The sequence below is a fragment of the Nerophis ophidion genome, linkage group LG04, assembly GCF_033978795.1.
Source record: "Nerophis ophidion isolate RoL-2023_Sa linkage group LG04, RoL_Noph_v1.0, whole genome shotgun sequence".
In the NCBI taxonomy this organism is placed as follows: Eukaryota; Metazoa; Chordata; class Actinopteri; order Syngnathiformes; family Syngnathidae; genus Nerophis; species Nerophis ophidion.
The window spans coordinates 52564848-52584299 of NC_084614.1; the positions used below are offsets into that span (position 1 = coordinate 52564848).

Genomic DNA, 19452 nt, shown 5'->3' on the forward strand with positions numbered 1-19452 from the left:
TCCCCCGGGAAGAGCTAGACGAAGTGGCTGGAGATAGGGAAGTCTGGGCTTCCCTGCTTAGGCTGGATGGATGGATGGACTAAAAACTTGTTGAAAAATAAACAAGTGATTCAATTATAAATAAAGATTTCTGCACATAGAAGTAATCATCAACTTACTAATAATGGTATCACAGATTTTCAGTGAAATTGCCAACAAAATTATTTAATTTATTTTTATTCTATTAACTCTAGGGCCCAAGTGCCTCTGCAGTGATGAAGAGAGATGTGACTCTGAGATGCCTCATGGAGTACATGTGAGAGAGTGGACAGGACTCTCTGACTGCTGTGTAAGTATTGTTTAAAAACAGGTTTGGATCAGTCTGCTGTACAAGTCTGATGTATAATACATGTGTTTACAACTTTTTCTCTGTGTAATAATCCATCCATCCATCTTCTAAAGCTTATCCGGGCTTAGGTCGCGGGGGCATCAGCCAAAGCGGTCCCGTCCATCGCTGCTTGCAGCTTTATTTAAAGAATGGACATTTAAATAGTTACCAGGTAGAACAATGGATTGAGGAAACATTTTTAGACAACATCATGCATCAAAAACTATAAATAATAAAGTAGGAGCTGCAGCAGTTATACCAAAAGGAAACATAGTATTAAATAAAATAATCAGTGATAAGTTATCTGTTTTTACAGGGCAATTTGGTTGCGTTTTACATGTCAGTTAATTGGATAGAGGAAAATAAAGCAAGGAAAGGAGTCGTGTGCTCGGACTCCAGCAGTGCATTGATTAGCATAAAAACATGGCAAGATAAGATTTAGTTTATGAAATAGTTCAGGCAATCTGCAGAATAAATAAAGCGGGAGGTGTGGTAACATTTTTCTGGGTTCCTGCTTTTACAGGAGTTGTGGGCAATGAGTTAGCAGACAGATATGCAAACCAAGCAACCACTAAAACAGAAGTAAACATGGAGATCAAGCACAGTAAAGAAGAAGTGAAAAACATAATTAAGATAGAACACAATAAAAAGTGGCAGGATAATTGGAATAAGGAAACAAAAGGTAGAGAGTATTACAACGTCCAGAGGAGAGTAGGTGTAATGAGAGGAGGGGGTAAAAATAGGAAGGAAGAAGACATTATTACGAGAATGAGATTAGGACATACTGTAATAATCCCAGGAATGTAGGCTCATACGACTTCTTTGCTTGTCTTGTCTTTATTGCACAATATGTAATTCAACCAAACTACAGCTCCAATGTGTGTCTCTCCTTTTCCCGGCAAAACTCAAACTCAACGACACTCCCAATCTCTCCCGGAAGTCCCGCCCCCCAGCCAAAGTCCTTGGCTAACCCCGTAGCCAGCCTCTACATCACCCTCCCCTTACAAAAATTCCTCGCCCTCGAGGACTGACCCGCAAGGCAACTTTTGGTAACATCATAGCAGCAAGTAAATCGGAGTAACCCATTAGTGCAAACAAAACAGTGTAGACAACGTAACCCTTACAGCAAACAAAACAGGGTTCACAATCCTCCCCCTTCCCTTATTTTCCTTCAGTCTAAGGACACTACAAAATCTTGCAAGTGGTCCGGAGGCCTCTTCTTCCGCCTCGACCGCTCCCTTCCAGTCCCCCGTGGTGGGACAACTGGGTCGGGTGTGCCAGTCCTCGGGAGGGAGCTGCAGGGGGCCGGGGACAAGACGGATGGGAGAAATTGGTTCGCCCTGGGGTGTAAGCGGGGAATTGGGAAAGGGCTGGGCGGGAAAGAGAGAGGTCACCTGTGTATCTGAGGCAGGGGAAAGGGGACCCCCCCCCTCCAGTTGGGGGTGAGTCTGTCTCTGTGTAGGGCCACATTCCTTCCCCGAGGGGGGGGCAGTACCTTTGAGACACTTGTAATTTATGGCTATATAAATAAACATTGATTGATTGATTGAATAGTTATGTTTAAATAACTGTCATATTGAGTGTGAAAGTTATACTGTCACATTGAGTAAAATGTAAAAATAATTTGCAAACCTTACAAAAACACCTGTTTCTAGTAAAACTCACATACAGGTAGATACACTATTACAGGCGTGTTTAGATATATTGTGTGGTTTTGGAGTTATGTTTAAAACCTACTCAGTGGCCTAGTGGTTAGAGTGTCCACCCTGAGATCGGTAGGTTGGGAGTTCAAACCCAGGCTGAGTCATACCAAAGACTATAAAAGAAATGGGACCCATTGCCTCCCTGCTTGGCACTCAGCATCAAGGGTTGGAATTGGGGGTTAAATCACCATAAATGATTCCCGGGCGTGGCACCGCTGCTGCCCGCTGCTCCCCTCACTTCCCAGGGGGTGATCAAGGGGGTGGGTCAAATGCAGAGGACACATTTCACCACACCTAGTGTGTGTGACAATCATTGGTACTTTAACTTAAATAACTTTCATATTTAGTATGACAGTTATACTGTCATTGAGTAAAATAACTAATTTGTGTCTTTGCAAACCTTACAAAATATATGTTTTTCTCGTAAAACTAACAAAGATACACTAGTCATGGCAATATTAGATATTTTGCAAGTTTGGTTATGGAAATATGTTTGAATGCATTTTTATCGTTTTCTTCGCATTATCTCAAGATTCTAAGAACATTAAAGGCCTACTGAAACCCGCTACTACCCACCACGCAGTCTGATAGTTTATATATCAATGATGAAATATTAACTTTGCAACACATGCCAATACGGCCTTTTTAGTTTACTAAATTACAATTTTAAATTTCCCGGGAGATTCGTCTTGAAAACGTTGTGTAATGATGACGTGTACGCAAGACGTCACGGGTTTCAAGGAAATATGAGCGCTGCACACACACACAGCTAAAAGTCGTCTGCTTTAACGGCATAATTACACAGTATTTTGGAGATCTGTGTTGCTGAATCTTTTGCAATTTGTTCAATTAATATTGGAGAAGTCACAGTAGAAAGATGGAGTTGGGAAGCTTTAGCTTTTAGCCACACAAACACACGGTGATTCCTTGTTTAAAATTCCTGGAGGTGAAACTTTCCTATGGATCAGAGCGCGGTCAAGCCAACATGGATCCCTACCAAATGTCAACCAGCAGGTTTCGGTGAGAAAATTGTGGTTAAAAAGTCAGTTCTTACCGGAGAAAAGCTGAGCTTGTGCCGTCCATAGCTGCCGTCGACTCCCCTGAGACACTGCGCGTCAAGACACCCGTGGAGACACCCTTCCGACTATCAGGTACTATTTAACTCACTAAAACACTAGCAACACAATAGAAAGATGAGGGATTTCCCAGAATTATCATAGTAAATGTCCCTAAAAACATCGGAATCCGTCCCAATGCAATCGCATTTTGTTTTTTTTAACTTATTTTTTTAATCTTTTTTTTTTCTAGTCCGTCGCTATCAATATCCTCAAACACAAATCTTTCATCCTCGCTCAAATTAATGGGGAAATTGTCGTTTTCTCGGTCCGAATAGCAGTTTTTGTTGGAGGCTCCCATTAAAAACAATGTGAATATGTGAGGAGCCCCCACACGTGTGACGTCATCGTTTGCGACTTCCGGTAGAGGCAGGGCATTTCTCTTAACACCGAAAGTTGCGAACTTTATCGTAGATGTTCTCTACTAAATCCTTTCCAGCAAAAATATGGCAATATCGCGAAATGATCAATTATGACACATAAAATGGACCTGCTATCCCCGTTTAAATATGAAAATCTCATTTCAGTAGGCCTTTAATGTCATATTGAGTAAAAAAACTATTTTTTGTGTTTGCAAGTCTAAAAAAAAAATATGTTTCGAGTAAAACTCACAAAGATACTTCATTTTAGGCCTTATTAGCTATTTTGCATGCTTGGTTTTAATAGTTATGTTTAAATAACTGTCATTTTGAGTGTGAAAGTTATACTGTTATATTGAGTATAACCTATTTTTTTGCAAACCATACAAAAACACCTGTTTCTAGTAAACCTTACATAGATAATTGAGTAAAAAAATTGTTTTTGTGTTTGCAAATGGTCGACAAATGTTGAAGTGCTTTGGAGCATTCTTACAACAGATTACATATTAACACTGCAGCCACCTAATGCAAAGTGTCTTTGTCCATAATGTGAGGACACTGTGGAGGCAGTCAAGCCGGCATCAAGGAGCTCGCAAGTAAAAGGTTTGCAAAAATCTGTGCACCATCACACCAAGGTAATGATGTGTTTTTTTATTTCCATTTTTTTTTTCTATTTTTTTATTTATTTATTATTTTGTAAATATTTAGATCTAGACAAATGGAACACTAAATGGGTTGATGGATGTTTAGGTTTTATTAAGAACCTATCCATTATTCATACTTCTAAAATATACTGTATATTTTTGATACTTTAAATGTGAAAGCTCAAAGTCCACAGGCGGCTGCTGTGTGTTTACCTTGCTTTAACCGGTAAATGTACAACTTTGTTAGGTTTTAAACACAAGTGTTAACCCATTCTAGCTTAGGATTCAATAGTGATGAGCTTAGGATTCAATAGTGATGGGCGATATCACTTGTTAATTTGATACTAAGGGAAACTGAGCTGGGTGCCGTCAATGTCGTTACTTTGGCAATGCAAAATCAACAAATGAAAAAGAGTACCTGCTAATATTAATAAGACCATTATGATTGTATTTCTGCTTTTCTTGAACAGGCAATGCCTAAACAAATTTTGAATACTTATACTTACCCCTTCTCATTCCATAGCAATTTTGTCCCAGTGAATAAATAAATAATATACCATAGTAAGTAAAGATGTCTTAATGCTTTAAAATGTAACATTGGAAATTATGTCTATCTGTGTTGGCCCTGCGATGAGGTGGCGGCTTGTCCAGGGTGTACCCCGCCTTAGGCCCATTGTAGCTGAGATAGGCGCCACCACCCCCCGCAACTCCAAAAGGGAATAAGCGGTAGAAAATGGATGGATGGATGGTTTCAAAAAGTAAAATTAATGACGGACGTAGGAAGAAGTACATAGCAGTTGGGTCTCCCAGTCCGCAGCTCCTCCCCTCTCCCTTCTGTCACACACAACACAGGACTTGACGACTGCAGCATTAGAGGTTTACTGCCGCCGCTTGATGATCTCGTCAAACCGCCGTGCGCGGAGCATAACAACACCAAGAGTGTGTTGTTACCGGTGCTGTAGCCGTGGCTAACAAGCGAGCTCGCTCGGTGACTGACTAACGACACCATGTCTATGGTTTGGTTTTATTTTACAGTGTGTCTGACGGATAAAAAACTGGCAATTTGCAATGACTGCAAAAAGTTAATTATGCGAGGAGGATCCACGACGTTTTCCTTTAATACGAGCAATTTGATCTCCCACCTCTTCAAGAATCATAAGGAGATACACGATGAATACAAGCGGAAGATAAATGAAAAGCAAACACCGAAAAAAGTAGTATCACACAGTTGTCGCTTAAAGACTTCGCTGAGAAAAAAAAAAAATACATAAAAAAACACTCCAAGGCGAAAACCCACGTTGTGGTCAGGGACAACGCACGTAGTTTGGCAAAAGCTACAGTGGAGTTTGGTTTGGCTAGTCAGCCCTGCATGGCGCACACTTTACAGCTTGCAGTGAACGGAGGCGCCCTGTCTCAATGCAGCATTTCAGAAGCTCTGGCTGACTAGTAGGCCACTTCAAGCACTCCCCACAGTCGACGCTCCAAATTCCCCGATTTTTCCCTTATTTCCTCAAGTCAAGTGATTTAAACATTGCGTTTAGTGAGGTGCTCGTTCATGTACACATTTGTGCCCTTCAGCTTTTTTCCCAGTGTCTGCAATGACATTTTGGATTTCCTGTTGGCAAGCTTAACGATGGTGACTGGCGTGGTGTCGTTGCCTCTTCTATTTAGTGAAATGCATGCATCAATTATTTTAATATCGACATAAATTCCCTTTGATCGCAGAAAGTTCACCACTTGTTGCTCCGTTGAAGCAGAACCCATGTTATCTAGTTCTCATCGGTTGTCAACAGCTCTTGCATAGCATCGAGGATTGATACGTAGCCCTGCAATGATGATGTCATTCTGCGTGTAAACTGATCCATTTCCTCTTTGAAGTTTTCCAAAAGGGTGATATTCCCCAGATTTGTGAAATCTTGTCTATCATTGGGCTGTTGTCTTAATGCCGCTATCTGCTTATCGAAGTTCTTCAAATCATTGTCATGTCATGGCATGCAACTGTTGGCACAATTATGTATTCTCCTCGTGCAGCTTCACCACCTGTTTTAATGCATTAATTTCTTGTCTGAACTTTCTAAATCCCACCATTTCTTTACGATTTTCTTTTCTGTCTTTCATTTTCTGTTCTTGGATATCTGCAACATCTTTTTGTACACTGCTGATCATCTGTTACTAGAGAGTGTTGACCTTGCTTGTGTCTTATTTATATCATTTTGTAGAGTTCCTACCAAGTCTTTCAAGTTTGGTTCCATTCCTGATAAACGTGTATTGCACCGTTGACGGCTTCTTGTTGTGATCATGATTGCTTAGCAGCGAAGTTGATGTTGTTCGTTTCTGCGGAAGGCTGCGGCTCTATGGTGTATGGCATGATTGTGCTGTGTTGCCTTTCTTGTAGAACACTTGTATAGTCAAAAGCTTTTAAAACATGTCCAACTCCTTAGTTGTTGTTGTTTAGCTTTGGGTTGCTAGGCAACAGCTCTGCGCTGGGCAGAGTTGAAGTCGAATATGTTAGCGAGCTGTCTGTCATGTTGCTGAGATCACAACCAGTTGTTGGAAATTACAGTTTTTTGGTCGAAGAAGAAGCAGACAAATTAGGTTAGCTCTTTCTAGTCTTGGAAATCGTATGTTTGTAAGTAAACTGTTTAACTTGCTTACATAACTCAATATAAAGGTGGAAAGTGGTTCAATTGGATTTTAAGATGTTTATGAAAAAACTATTTTTGTGCACTGTTAATGGGTGTTTGAGGACTTAAAATGGCTGCCAATCATATATTTCCGCCATCGAAATATTTTCAACACTCACAAGTATTTATTTGATGATAGTATTGCATATTTGCGTAAAGCTAATATTTAGTATATTTGAATCACATACTGTAGCTCATTGTGCATATTTCAGTTTTACAAGTAGTTTTACAAGTAAAGAGCAAGAAAAAAAGTAAAGATAAGTGCAAGACAAAAGTAGAGTGCCAGTTAAAGCAAGATCAACAACAATAAAGAGCCTAAACGGATTTATCTGCTTTGAAACTTTATTGGAATGTCTTGGATTGTTAGCTGTCTGCCAAGCTGTATAACCTCAATACATATAGTGAGGGCAGAACAATTTCAATGAAACATTTTAGTGTTTTAAAATTCATAGTAAAAAAAATCATTGTACATAAAAATAAAGAATGTGGGATTTACAACACTAACTACGAACATTAAAACACTGAATATTGAGAATAAATGAACGTTACTACTTTCCTTCCCAGACCACCTCTTTCATCGACATCTTTTATAATTGAGCAATCTGCCAAGCTGTATAACCTCAATACATATAATGAGGGCAGAAAAATTTAAATGAAACATTTTAGTGTTTTGAAATTGATAGGAGAAAAATTAATTGTACATAAAAAAAGAATGTGGGATTTACAACGCTAACTACAAACATTAAAACACTGAATATTGAGAATACATTAACGTTGCTACTCTCCTTTCCAGACCACCTCTTTGATTGACATATTTTATAATCGAGAAAGAACAACAAAGAGGCAACATACACGGCGAAACAAAAGCCAAGGAGTAAAAAAAAAAAAAACATCCACATATTGGATATAATATCACTCTTCTGTAGAACTTTGTTTTAGATATCTGTCCGACACTCGTTATCAGTTTTTTTTGCTCTGTAAACAAGCCCCGCCCACTGTGTTCATGCCCGGTCCGTCTGAAGCAAAGCTTCTGTGACGTTTGCTGAGCATGGTGATGTTGGATTTGTTCTTCCGTGGATGCGTTCGGGCAAGAAAACAGCGTATGGTAAGAAAAGAAGGATTTATTTAACTAATAAAGGCTAAGTACAAAAACACTGGTGCTAGGCAAACTAGACAAACAAAGGGCGCGAGCATGGAAGCTAGGGAAACAAACAGAAACACTACACTTGGCACAAAGGCACAAAAAGGGAAAACAAAAACAACTAGCATGAGAGCTAGGGATAAATAAGGCGAGCGAGCGAGTAAGAGCATAGAAAGCAGTCGTCACTTGTTGCATAAAAGCAGATTAGGATCCGAGGACGAATGAACGAAAGGGGCAGGCTTAAATAAGGCAGTAATCAGCAAAAACAGGTGTGCGTCGAAAGCAAGGGGCAGGTGAAACTAATAAGCAACCATGGTGACTGAACAACCAGGAACTAAGGAAGTCAAACAACTGAAGGAGATACAACAAATTGAACAAAACTGGAATATGTGATTATCTGGGTTGCGGATTATAACAGCTTCGTAATACATGTAACGCAAAAGTGCAGATTCTAACCATTGGAATAATTTCTATAGTTTGAAAATATTCAGCGAGCCGGCAAGTTTCGCCCCCACAGAACATGCACACTCGCAGGATTTACAACACAAGTTGTCAGGGCTGAAACTGGAGTTAGTAGTTTCAAATTACCTTAATTATGTTATTAAATAATTTCGTGACACACTCTGATCGAGAGAATACTTATGCTTATATCTAAATAAGCTTGCCATCAGTTTGTAGTTTTGCAAGTAACACATGACGTTAGCAAACTACCGTTTTTATGTGGTTGTTTAATTTGCAACATCACAAGTTAAAATTCTAAGCTTTATAGCTCAAGTTTTTCATAGAATAGTGTTTCATGTGCACATTATCTGGCATACCACCTTGAGGCCAACCACAGTGGTGTGGCTGCCAGAACTGTAGAGAAATGCCAACAGACATAGTAAAAATTTTGTGAACGACATCTGGATGTTTGCTTTTCTAAATTGCCTCGAATTGATGTGAACATTCTGTTTCTAAACGAATGTTTTTGAATTCAATGTTTTTAAAAGTGGCCAATGATGAATGCTTATTTAGTGAAATTAAAATAGATATAAAATTAATCAATATACATAAATTGAATATGCATGAATAACTGTTTTTTAATCGAATCGCAGCTTCCTAATCGTAATCGAATCATGAGATGCCCAAAGATTCCCACCTCTGTCAATAACTATGCATTAACCAGTTCCTCTTCTGCGCTGCCTTTGCAAGAGCAGTAGGGGCTGCTATACCAGGGAGAACACCAAAGCGACGGGGTCATCAGGCGTTTTAGTTGTCTTCCTAAATAATCCTTCAGAAGATGAAAGTATTTTTTGTAGAAAACCCAAAACCAGTGAAGTTGGCACGTTGTGTAAATCCATCCATCCATTTTCTACCGCTTATTCCCTTTGGGGTCGCTGGTGCCTATCTCAGGTACAATCGGGCGGAATCGTAAATAAATAAAAAATACAATGATTTGAAAATCCTTTTCAACCAATATTCATTTGAATAGACTGCAAAGACAAGATACTTATCGTTCGAACTGGAAAACTTTACTTTTTGCAAATATTTGCTCATTTGCAATTTAATGCCAGCCACATGTTTAAAAAAAGCTGGGACAAGTGGCAAAAAAGACTGAGAAATTTGAGGAGTGCTCATCAAACACTTATTTGGAACATCCCGCAGGTGAACAGGCTAATTGGGAACAGGTGGGTGCCATGATTGGGTATAAAACCATGAAATGCTCAGTCATTCACAAACAAGGATTGGGCGAGGGTCACCACTTTGTAAACAAATGTGTGATTAAATTGTTTAATAACATTTCTCCACCAGCTATTGAAAGGAATTTAGGGATTTCACCATCTACGGTCCATAATATCATCAAAAGGTTCCGAGAATCTGGAAAAATCACTGCACGTATGCAGCGAGGCTGAAAACCAACATTGAATGCCCGTGACCTTGGATCCCTCAGGCGGTACTGCATCGAAAAGCGACATCGGTGTGTAAAGGATATCACCACATGGGCTCAGGAACACTTAGAAAACCACTGTCAGTAACTACAGTTGGTTGCTGCATCTATAAGTGAAAGTTAAAACTCTACTATACGAAGCCAAAGCCACTTACCAAACAACACCCAGAAACGCCGCCGGCTTCGCTGGGCCCAGGCTCATCTAAGATGGACTGATGCAAAGTAGAAAAGTGTTCTGCGGTCTGACGAGTCCACATTTCAAATTGTTTTTGGAAACTGTGGACATCGTGTCCTCCGGAACAAAGCGGAAAAGAACCATCCGGAAGTTCAAAAGCCAGCATCTGTGATGTTATGGGGGTGTATTCGTGCCCAAAGTGTTACGATTGGTTGGCATAGTGATGCCAAATTGGTCCCTTCGTGGATGCGTCGGCATGAACACAGCAACGGTAAGTGTAAATGATTTATTACACTTAACAAAAACAGACTATGAACAAAAACACTGGAGCTAACAGACAAAAATAAACCAAGGGCGCTAGCATGAAAACTAGGAATAGAAAATACAAAAACTATACTTGGCACGAAGCACACAAAAGAGTAAAACAAAACATATTCAGCATGAAAGCTGGAATATCGAGTGGCCTAGCGTAAGAGCTAGCGAGAAAATACATACGGGTAGTAAACAGTCGTGAATGTTGCTCGAAGGCAAATTAGAGTCCCAGAATGAGTAAACAGAAAAAGTGAGCTTAAATAGGAGGGTGATAATTATTAGCAGGTGTGCGGGGCGAGACTAGCAGGTGGACTGATGAGTGAACCATGGTGACTGACAAAACAGGAAGTAAGAGTGTAGAATAACAGTGATACAACAACTGGAAGTATAAACCATATGTGGTGATCCAAGTAGCGGATCGCAACACAAAGCATGGGTAACTTACACATCTGTGAAGGCACCATTATTGCTGAAAGGTACATACAGGTTTTGGAGCTACATATGTTGCCATTCAAGCAACGTTATAATGGACGCCCATGCTTACGTCAGTTAGATAATGTCAAGCCTTGTGATACAACAACGTGGCTTCATAGTAAAAGAGTGTGGGTACTAGACTTGCCTGCCTGTAGTCCAGACCTGTCTCCCATTGAAAATGTGTGGTGCAATATGAAGCCTAAATTAAAATACCACAACGGAGACCAACTTGAACAACTTAAGATGTACATCAAGCTAGAATGACAAATAATTCCACCTGAAAAGCTTCACAAATCGGTCTCCTCCTAAACGTTTACTGAGTGTTGTTAAAAGGAAAGGCCATGTAACACAGTGGTAAAAATGCCCCATTGTCAACTTTTTTACAATGTGTTGCTGCCTATAAATTCTAAATTAATGATAATTTGCAAAAAAGAATGAAGTTTCTCAGTTCAAACATTGAATGTCTTTGCAGTCTATTCAATTGAATATATGTTGAAAATGATTTGCAAATCAGTCTATTCCAGTTTTATTTACGAATTACACAATGTGCCAACTTCACTGGTTTTGGGTTTTGTATAATCGCCCTTTGAAGGACTTAATGGAGTAGACCAATCCATACATCCCTAAATGACAAAATACATAGTTTTAATTATCATTTATTTAAGACACAATTGATTGTAAGATAATAAATACATTTTACTGCCTTTTTAAACACAATCAGTATGTGTCCATGCACTAAATTAGTCCAATTTCTCAAGTAGTTTGGCTCTGAATAAGCCTCTTACAACCCATGGAAGCACCTTAATCTTGTAGTGTTCGGTTTTAAAGAAGTCAGACTAACACACCTGGATTATCCGATTGGAAACCAGATCTATCGAGGGAATGTTTGCGGCGGGAGAGAACACTTTGTATCGTGCATGCGGCAGTCTCAACGCGTGGGATACAACCCGGAAGCAGATACCATTCAATGAAAACGCAACTGTAATTGTTGTAAAAAGGAGACTGTTTATTTGCTTCACAAATTAAAAGAGATGAAAGATAACGAAGCAAGTATATTAAATGTGAATAATAAAGCGTACATAAACCTCTTCACGCTGCATTTGTGCAAGCCAGTTCAGTTACAGTTTATTTCGAACGTGCATATGATACAATGTAATGCATCACATGTTTCCAGATGTTTCATTACAGCACGTCCAAAAAGGAGTAGGAAGAAGCAGTTTGTTTAACCCTACCCTTTTTCATATAGCAATTTTATCCCATTTCCTTGTTCTTTGTTTTAAATTAGATATCGACCCTGCAGCCACACAATGCAAAGTGTCTTTGTCCATAATGTGAGGACACTGTGGAGGCAGTCAAGCCAGGCATCAAGGAGCTTGCAAGTAAAAGGTTTGCAAAAATCTGTGCACCATCATCACACCAAGGTAATGATGTGTTTGTTTATTTGCATTTTTTTTTTTAAATATTATTTTGGAAATATTTAGATAGAGACAAATTGAACATTAAATGGGTTCAGGATGTTTGGGTTGTACTTCTAAAATACATATTTTTGATACATTAAATGTGAAAGCTCAAAGTCCACAGGCGGCTGCTGTGTGTTTACCTTGCTTTAACCGGTAAATGTCCAACTTTGTTAGGTTTTAAACACAATTTTTAACCCATTGTAGCTTTACATTCAATAGTGATGGGCGATATCGCTCGTTACTTTGATACTGAGGGAAACTGAGCTGGGTGCCGTCAATGTTGTTATTTTGGCAATGCAACAAACAATATCACATGTCAATGTCAAAATTACCAATGAAAGAGCGTACCTACCAATATTAATAGAACCATTATGATTGTATTTTTGCTTTTTTTGAGCAGGCATTGCATAAAAAAATATTAAAATACAAGAAAAGTGTAGAAAAGATTGTCGCCGTCAGCAGTGGCCATTATGTGTACTTATAGATGGGTGTAGTTCTTGATTACTACATCAGAGGAGGCTAGTGACCACATCAGTGGTGCAGCATCTATTAATGTACAGGTAGGTGTGTTTTCCTGCCTGGCATTGTTGCATGTTGCACCTCCTGCGGTGCCCACAGGTCAGCTGCAAGGTCATTAGCTAGGAATCACCATTTCTTGACGTTTCGCTCCTTTAATTGCTACAATGTCTCCTGGTGGCAGATCAGTAACAGAGATGTCTCCCTGTCACCCCCCGCAGCTGATAGAGGTTACCCCCTGGTGTTGCTAGGGTTATTTGTTCTTTCCCCAGCTCCTGTCCTTTCTCCTCAGCCATAGCCAAAAGCTGCCATTCTCGGCCTCCTCTGGAAAATCTTTTATGGCGTTCCTCAGCTTCCCTCCAGTCACTCATGCGTCCCTTAAAAGGCGTGTGGCTGACAGCCCCACGTACCCTCGACAGCAAACCTCCAGTGGGTAGATGGTAGCCTTCCAGCCATCCTCCCGGCACTCTGTAGCCAGCTCTGCAAACTTGGCCGTCTTGCGCTCAAAGGCGGCTTCAATCCCCTCTTCCGCTGGCACTGTCAGCTCAATGAAGTGCACAGCTCCTGCCTTGCTGGACCACACCACAATGTCAGGACGGCGAGATGTAGCTGTGATCTCCATGGGGAACCGGAGCTGCTTGTTGAGATCAACCTGCATGTCCCACTCTTAGCCATGGTAGAAGGGCCTCAATGTCTCTCTTGGCCTGGTGTGTCTTTGTCCACCCCCTTCAATGAAAAAGCAGGTGTGGTTCTCTGCTGGTTCTTTGCTGCCCAATCGACACCCCTCCATCTCCTCAGTCAGCTTCCCAGGGACCTGGTCGTGACGCCAGCTATAGCACACCTGGGAGAGTGCGATCTTGCAGCCTGACAAGATATGCTAGAGGCTTGTGTTGGGAGCATTGCAGAGTGCGCAGTTGTCTTCATTCCCGAACCATTGATGGAAGTTACGAGAACAGGGAAGCATGTCATAAGTAGCACGTATGAGGAAACGGATCCTTGCCTGTGGGATCTTTTACAGGTCAGACCAACTGATCTTGTGGTTGATATCTTCCTCCCAGGTTGTTCAGCTTCCTTGTCAGCACTGCGACACAGCCTTGATCTTGTAGCACTCTTTCTCTATTTTCGACACCTCTGCCACCACCATCTACTTTCTTTCCTTGCGGTTAGCATAGGTCCAGAACCGCGGCACTTCTCCCTATGTTAGCTCTGCTCTTCCTGCCTGGACTCTGCTACTCATCCTACTAAAGTTGTGGTCAGACGCCAACATTGTCTCAAAGCCGAACTTGGAGAAGATGCATGGGTGAACAGAGACCCTGAATACAAAGCTGAGAATCTGCTGATAGGAAAGTTCCACAGCAAGACACTTCCACAGTAAAAACACAGAGTGCTGGGTTGTTGATGCTACAACTGCGCTGGGGATGGGCCTCAATTTTCCCAATGTTTCACGTGTTGTCATGTACGGGGCACCAGAGGATGTAGAAGCTATAGTGCAATATGTTGGGCGGGCAGGGAGAAACACTTTTCCTTCACATGCAGTTTTGTATGCTTTCCAAGCATCACCAAGGTTGGATAAAACAGTGAAAGCAGTGATTCATGCAGGGACACAGGGCTGTTCTAGGAAAGCCCTCTTTCAGTCACTTTGAAGAGCACACTACAAGCTTGGAGCCGGGTCATCTCTGTTGGACCTACTGTAACTCCATGTGTTCATGTTCCTCTGGTGTTTGTGTAGAGCCTACTCCAAAATATGAATCTGTAGAACCAAATGTGCACTACTAAAATGCTTTGTCGTCCATCTGGGCCCTTTGGAATGACACATCAAGTAGGTGCCAAAGCTTAATAAATCAATACCTTTCCCCAGCAGAACATATGACTAAGTTTTGCCCACCCCAGCTTACTTACTCATTCTGGACATACTGTAAAACAGTGGTTCTCAAATGGGAGTACGCGTACCCCTGGGGGTACTTGAAGGTATGCCAAGGGGTACGTGAGATTTTTTTTTTAAATATTATAAAAATAGCAACAATTCAAAAATCTTTTATAAATATATTTATTGAATAATACTTCAACAAAATATGAATGTAAGTTCAACAACTGTGAAAAGAAATGCAACAATGCAATATTCAGTGTTGACAGCTAGATTTTTTGTGGACATGTTCCATAAATATTGTTTGTGTTTGAAATATTCTTTTTTGTGAAGAAATGTTTAGAATTAAGTTCTTGAATCCAGATGGATCTCTATTACATGCCCTTTCTCAACTACTTTGGCACGTGTTGCAGCCATAAAATTTTAAGTTAATTATTATTTGCAAAAAAAAAAATAAAGTTTGAGTTTGAACATCAAATATCTTGTCTTTGTAGTGCATTCAATTGAATATGGGTTGGAAAGGATTTGCAAATCATTGTATTACGTTTATATTTACATCCAAGACAATTTCCCAACTCATATGGAAACGGGGTTTGCATATATATATATATATATATATATATATATATATATATATATATATATATATATATATATATATATATATATATATATATATATGTATGTATGTATATATATATATGTATATATATATATATATATATATATGTATGTATGTATATATATATATGTATATATGTATATATATATATATATATATATACATATATATATATATATATATATATATATATATATATATATATATATATATCAGTGACGTGCAGTCAGGGGAGGCAGGTGAGTTGAGTTTATACCAAAATGTTCTATTTTGGTTTCATCTGACTACATGACATTCTCCCAATCCTCTGCTGTATCATCCATGTATCCATTTTGGTATAAACTCAACTCGTCGTGTTTGGAGGAAGAAGAATACTGAGTTGCATCCCAATAACACCAGACCTACTGTGAAGCATGGGGGTGGAAACATCATGCTTTGGGGCTGTTTTTCTGCTAAGGGGACAGGACGATTGATCCGTGTTAAAGGGGAACATTATCACAATTTCAAAAGGGATAAAAACAATAAAAATCAGTTCCCAGTGGCTTGTTGTATTTTTTGAAGTTTTTTTCAAAATTTTACCGGTCCCGGAATATCCCTAAATAAAGCTTTAAAGTGCCTTATTTTCGCTATCTTCGAAACCCCTATCAATTTCCCTGTGACGTCATACAGGGCTGCCAATACAAACAGCATGGCGGTTACCACAGCAAGGTATAGCGACATTAGCTCGGATTCAGATTCGGATTTCAGCGGCTTAAGCGATTCAACAGATTACGCATGTATTGAAACAGATGGTCGGAGTATGGTGGCAGATAGCGAAAACGAAATTAAAGAAAAAATTGAAGCTATTGAGCGAATAGCTATTGACGCTATTCAGCCATAGCGTGGGTGTACCTAATGAAGTGGCCCATAGCATGGCTGCCTTATTAGCATCGCCGGTAAAATGTGCGGACCAAACGATCAGGACTTTCGCATCTTGTGACACTGGAGCAACTTAAATCCGTCGATTGGTAAGTATTTGTTTCGCATTAAATGTGGGTATCTAGTTTCAAATGTACATACAGCTAGCGTAAATAGCATGTTAGCATCGATTAGTGTACCATGTTAGCATCGATTAGCTGGCAGTCATGCCGTGACCAAATATGTCTGATTAGCACATAAGTCAACAACATCAACAAAACTCACCTTTGTGATTTCGTTGACTTAATCATTGCAAATGCATCTGCAGGTTATCCATACATCTCTGTGCCATGTCTGTCTTAGCATCGCCGGTCAAATGTGAAGACACTTTGGTACATTCAATGGGGGTCTGGCAGAAGATTTCTTGCCAGTGGTGCAACTTGAATCCCTCCATTAGTGTTGTTACACCCTCCGACAACACACCGACGAGGCATGATGTCTCCAGAAAGGCGTTTAATTTGCCAAATTTCACCCATTTAGAGTTCGGAAATCGGTTAAAAAAAATACATGGTCTTTTTTCTGCAACATCAAGGTATATATTGACGCTTGCATAGGTTTGATGATAATGTTCCCCTTTAAGGAAAGAATGAATGGGGCCATGTATCGTGAGATTTTGACCCGAAACTTCCTTCCATCAGTGAGAGCTTTGAATGGTTGACCGAAGACTTATTTTCCACCATAATTTACAAATAAGTTCTTTAAAATTCGTACAATGTGAGTTCCTGGATTTTTTTTTCACATTTTGTCTCTTACAGTTGAAGTATACCTATGATGAAAATTACAGACCTCTGTCATCATTTTAAGTGATATATATATATATATATATATATATATATATATATATATATATATATATATATATATATATATATATATACATATATATATATATATATACACTAACCTTCATTGTTTGCCCTTGGCTGCAACGTGGTCAGGTGGTTGTTTCAAGATTCCGCTCAAAGACAATGCAGCGAAGTAGAACCTTTAAGTAAAGTGTTTACAATCAGTGATGTGCGGTGAACTAAACACCAGGTGAGGTAAAACTTTTTTTTTCTTCTTTTTTTTATTTTTATTTGAATTCATATGTGCAGCTCTAGTCATTGTTGATTTAGGTTGCACATTAGAGTTACAAGGAAAAAAAGGGAGTTATTCACTTTCATAAAAATGTTACCATGATGATATTATGATATGATAACTAGTTCCAAAAAGTATTTAATAAAGTTGTTATTAAATACTTTTTGATCCCATTTGCTTTTAGCAAAATAAATCAAGTATTATTAGTGTATCTTACCTTTCTGAATTTGTATCTGAAGCAGCAATCCCTATCCTTCATGAAAACGTACTTTGTATTCATTTTGTCTTAAAATCCAGTTTAGAGAAGTATTTAATCTTTGATACTGTATATAATCCTCCATATTGGCAGAAACATTAATTTAATTCAATTTCATTCCAAGAAATTAAACAATATTTTTGCATCTGACAAAAAACACCCACAAACGCTGGCTTACCCAAATAAAAATGCCATGTTTGTTATAAATACAGTTAAAAAAAAGAAAAGAAAAAAATGCTGGCTTCCGCTGGAGAGACCTGTGTCTGCTAGCTTGAGCGGCCCCTCTTCTCCCAGTGTGGTGAGTCAGAGTACAGGTGAGGCATTGAACTGCAAGTTGACAATGAATCGCCCCCTAACCTGAGGCAGAGGTACTTGCTGCCTCATGGCCTGCCTTTTCCCCGTAGCAACAAGCATGCGCCCCCTCGCACGCACACGCCCAATACACACTGTGTGTAGCCGTGGAGGCACCGCCTGTGTCTGTCTCACTTCTCGTTTGCTGCATTGTTTTGATCAGGAAACATGGAATTTCTTCGATTTTGACCATGATAATGATCAAAATATACAGGAACCACACCAAAATCACATAGAAAGCATAAATCAAAAGAGAAATATTAAAACTTATTTTATTTTATTACTTCATTTTGGAACATCTCATGGTTAAGCCACCTGGTGGCAAGTGAGGCACTGCCTCACTTGCCTCCCCCGACAGCCGTCACTGTTTACAATGCAACCTTGGAAAGAGTATACATTTAGTTTGAGGCGTACACAAAAACAAACATTTGAGACAGTTTTACCTGACATGCTGTGGTCACAACTCTAGATAATGGATGGCGATAAACCGTGGGCTCTCATTTCCGAAGTGGGTGAGCAAGGCATCCTGGAGTCGACTGTGGATCTCCTGAGCAAACACTTCCGGCTAATCCCCTACCGGGACTTCCTGCGGGACTCCCGAAAGCACGGCCACAAAATCCAGGTGATGTTCATGTGGAATCAAGACCCGCAGGCCACGCCGGCGCTGCTCAGCTCGCTCCCGGCCCTCAAGTTGATCGCCAACGGTGGGGCGGGCACCGACCACCTGGACCTGCCCTACATCACCAGCCGAGGGGTGAAGGTGTCCAACACGCCCGGGGTGGTCAGCGACTGCACTGCGGACATGGCCATGGGGCTGCTACTTGCGTCGGCACGGAGCATTGTTGAAGGTGAGCTTCAAGTATTCAAACAAACGCCTGATTTTGGTTATGTTACAGCCTTATTCCAAAATTGAATAATTTTTTTTTTCTTCAAAATTGTACACACAATACCCCATAATGACAATGTAAAAACGTTTTTTTAGATTGTGGAAGTTGCTTCCTCGCAGTCCCACTGTCAGACGCGGCACAGGAGCACAGTGTGCAGGTTTTAACAAGGTTTTAAATAATCACAATGTTTTAAATAAAGTTCTCTCTCCAGCAGGACGCGACTTTTCAGCCACGTCCGTATCCTCCTCCCCTCCTGCGCCCGGCCGCTTACTGTTAAAGACAACAGATGATTAGATTAACACGTACCACCTGTGAAATCTAATCACCTGCCAGCTGTGTCTCGCTGTCAGCACTGCCACGCCCCCGTCTGATGGTGCTCTGTCCTCAGCACCATGGACAGAGGCGGTGACCTTTGCTCCTGCAGACAGCGCTGGCCCCACCTCCCTCCACATAGATGTATTAAAAATTAAGAACGAATAAATCACATGGACATATGTATTCACAGCTTTTGCTCAATAGTTTGTAAACACACATTTGGCAGCAATTACTATTTTGATCTGT

The 19452-nt window shown here is 40.1% G+C and overlaps 1 protein-coding gene across 3 annotated transcripts in view; it reads left to right on the forward strand.

Moving 5' to 3' along the window:
* Positions 1 to 238: 238 nt before the first annotated feature.
* Positions 239 to 19452, forward strand: part of LOC133551535 (probable 2-ketogluconate reductase) — a 32859-nt gene continuing 13645 nt past the window's right edge. For 2 of the 3 annotated variants that reach the window (XM_061898340.1, XM_061898341.1), the window contains exons 1-3: positions 7888 to 7977; positions 12187 to 12322; positions 18474 to 18852. In XM_061898340.1, the coding sequence (XP_061754324.1) occupies positions 12209 to 12322; positions 18474 to 18852 (493 nt within the window). In that variant the 5' untranslated portion in view covers positions 7888 to 7977; positions 12187 to 12208. Of the gene's footprint in view, positions 329 to 7887; positions 7978 to 12186; positions 12323 to 18473; positions 18853 to 19452 lie in introns of those variants that run through there. The other variant, XM_061898342.1, reaches the window with a different exon arrangement.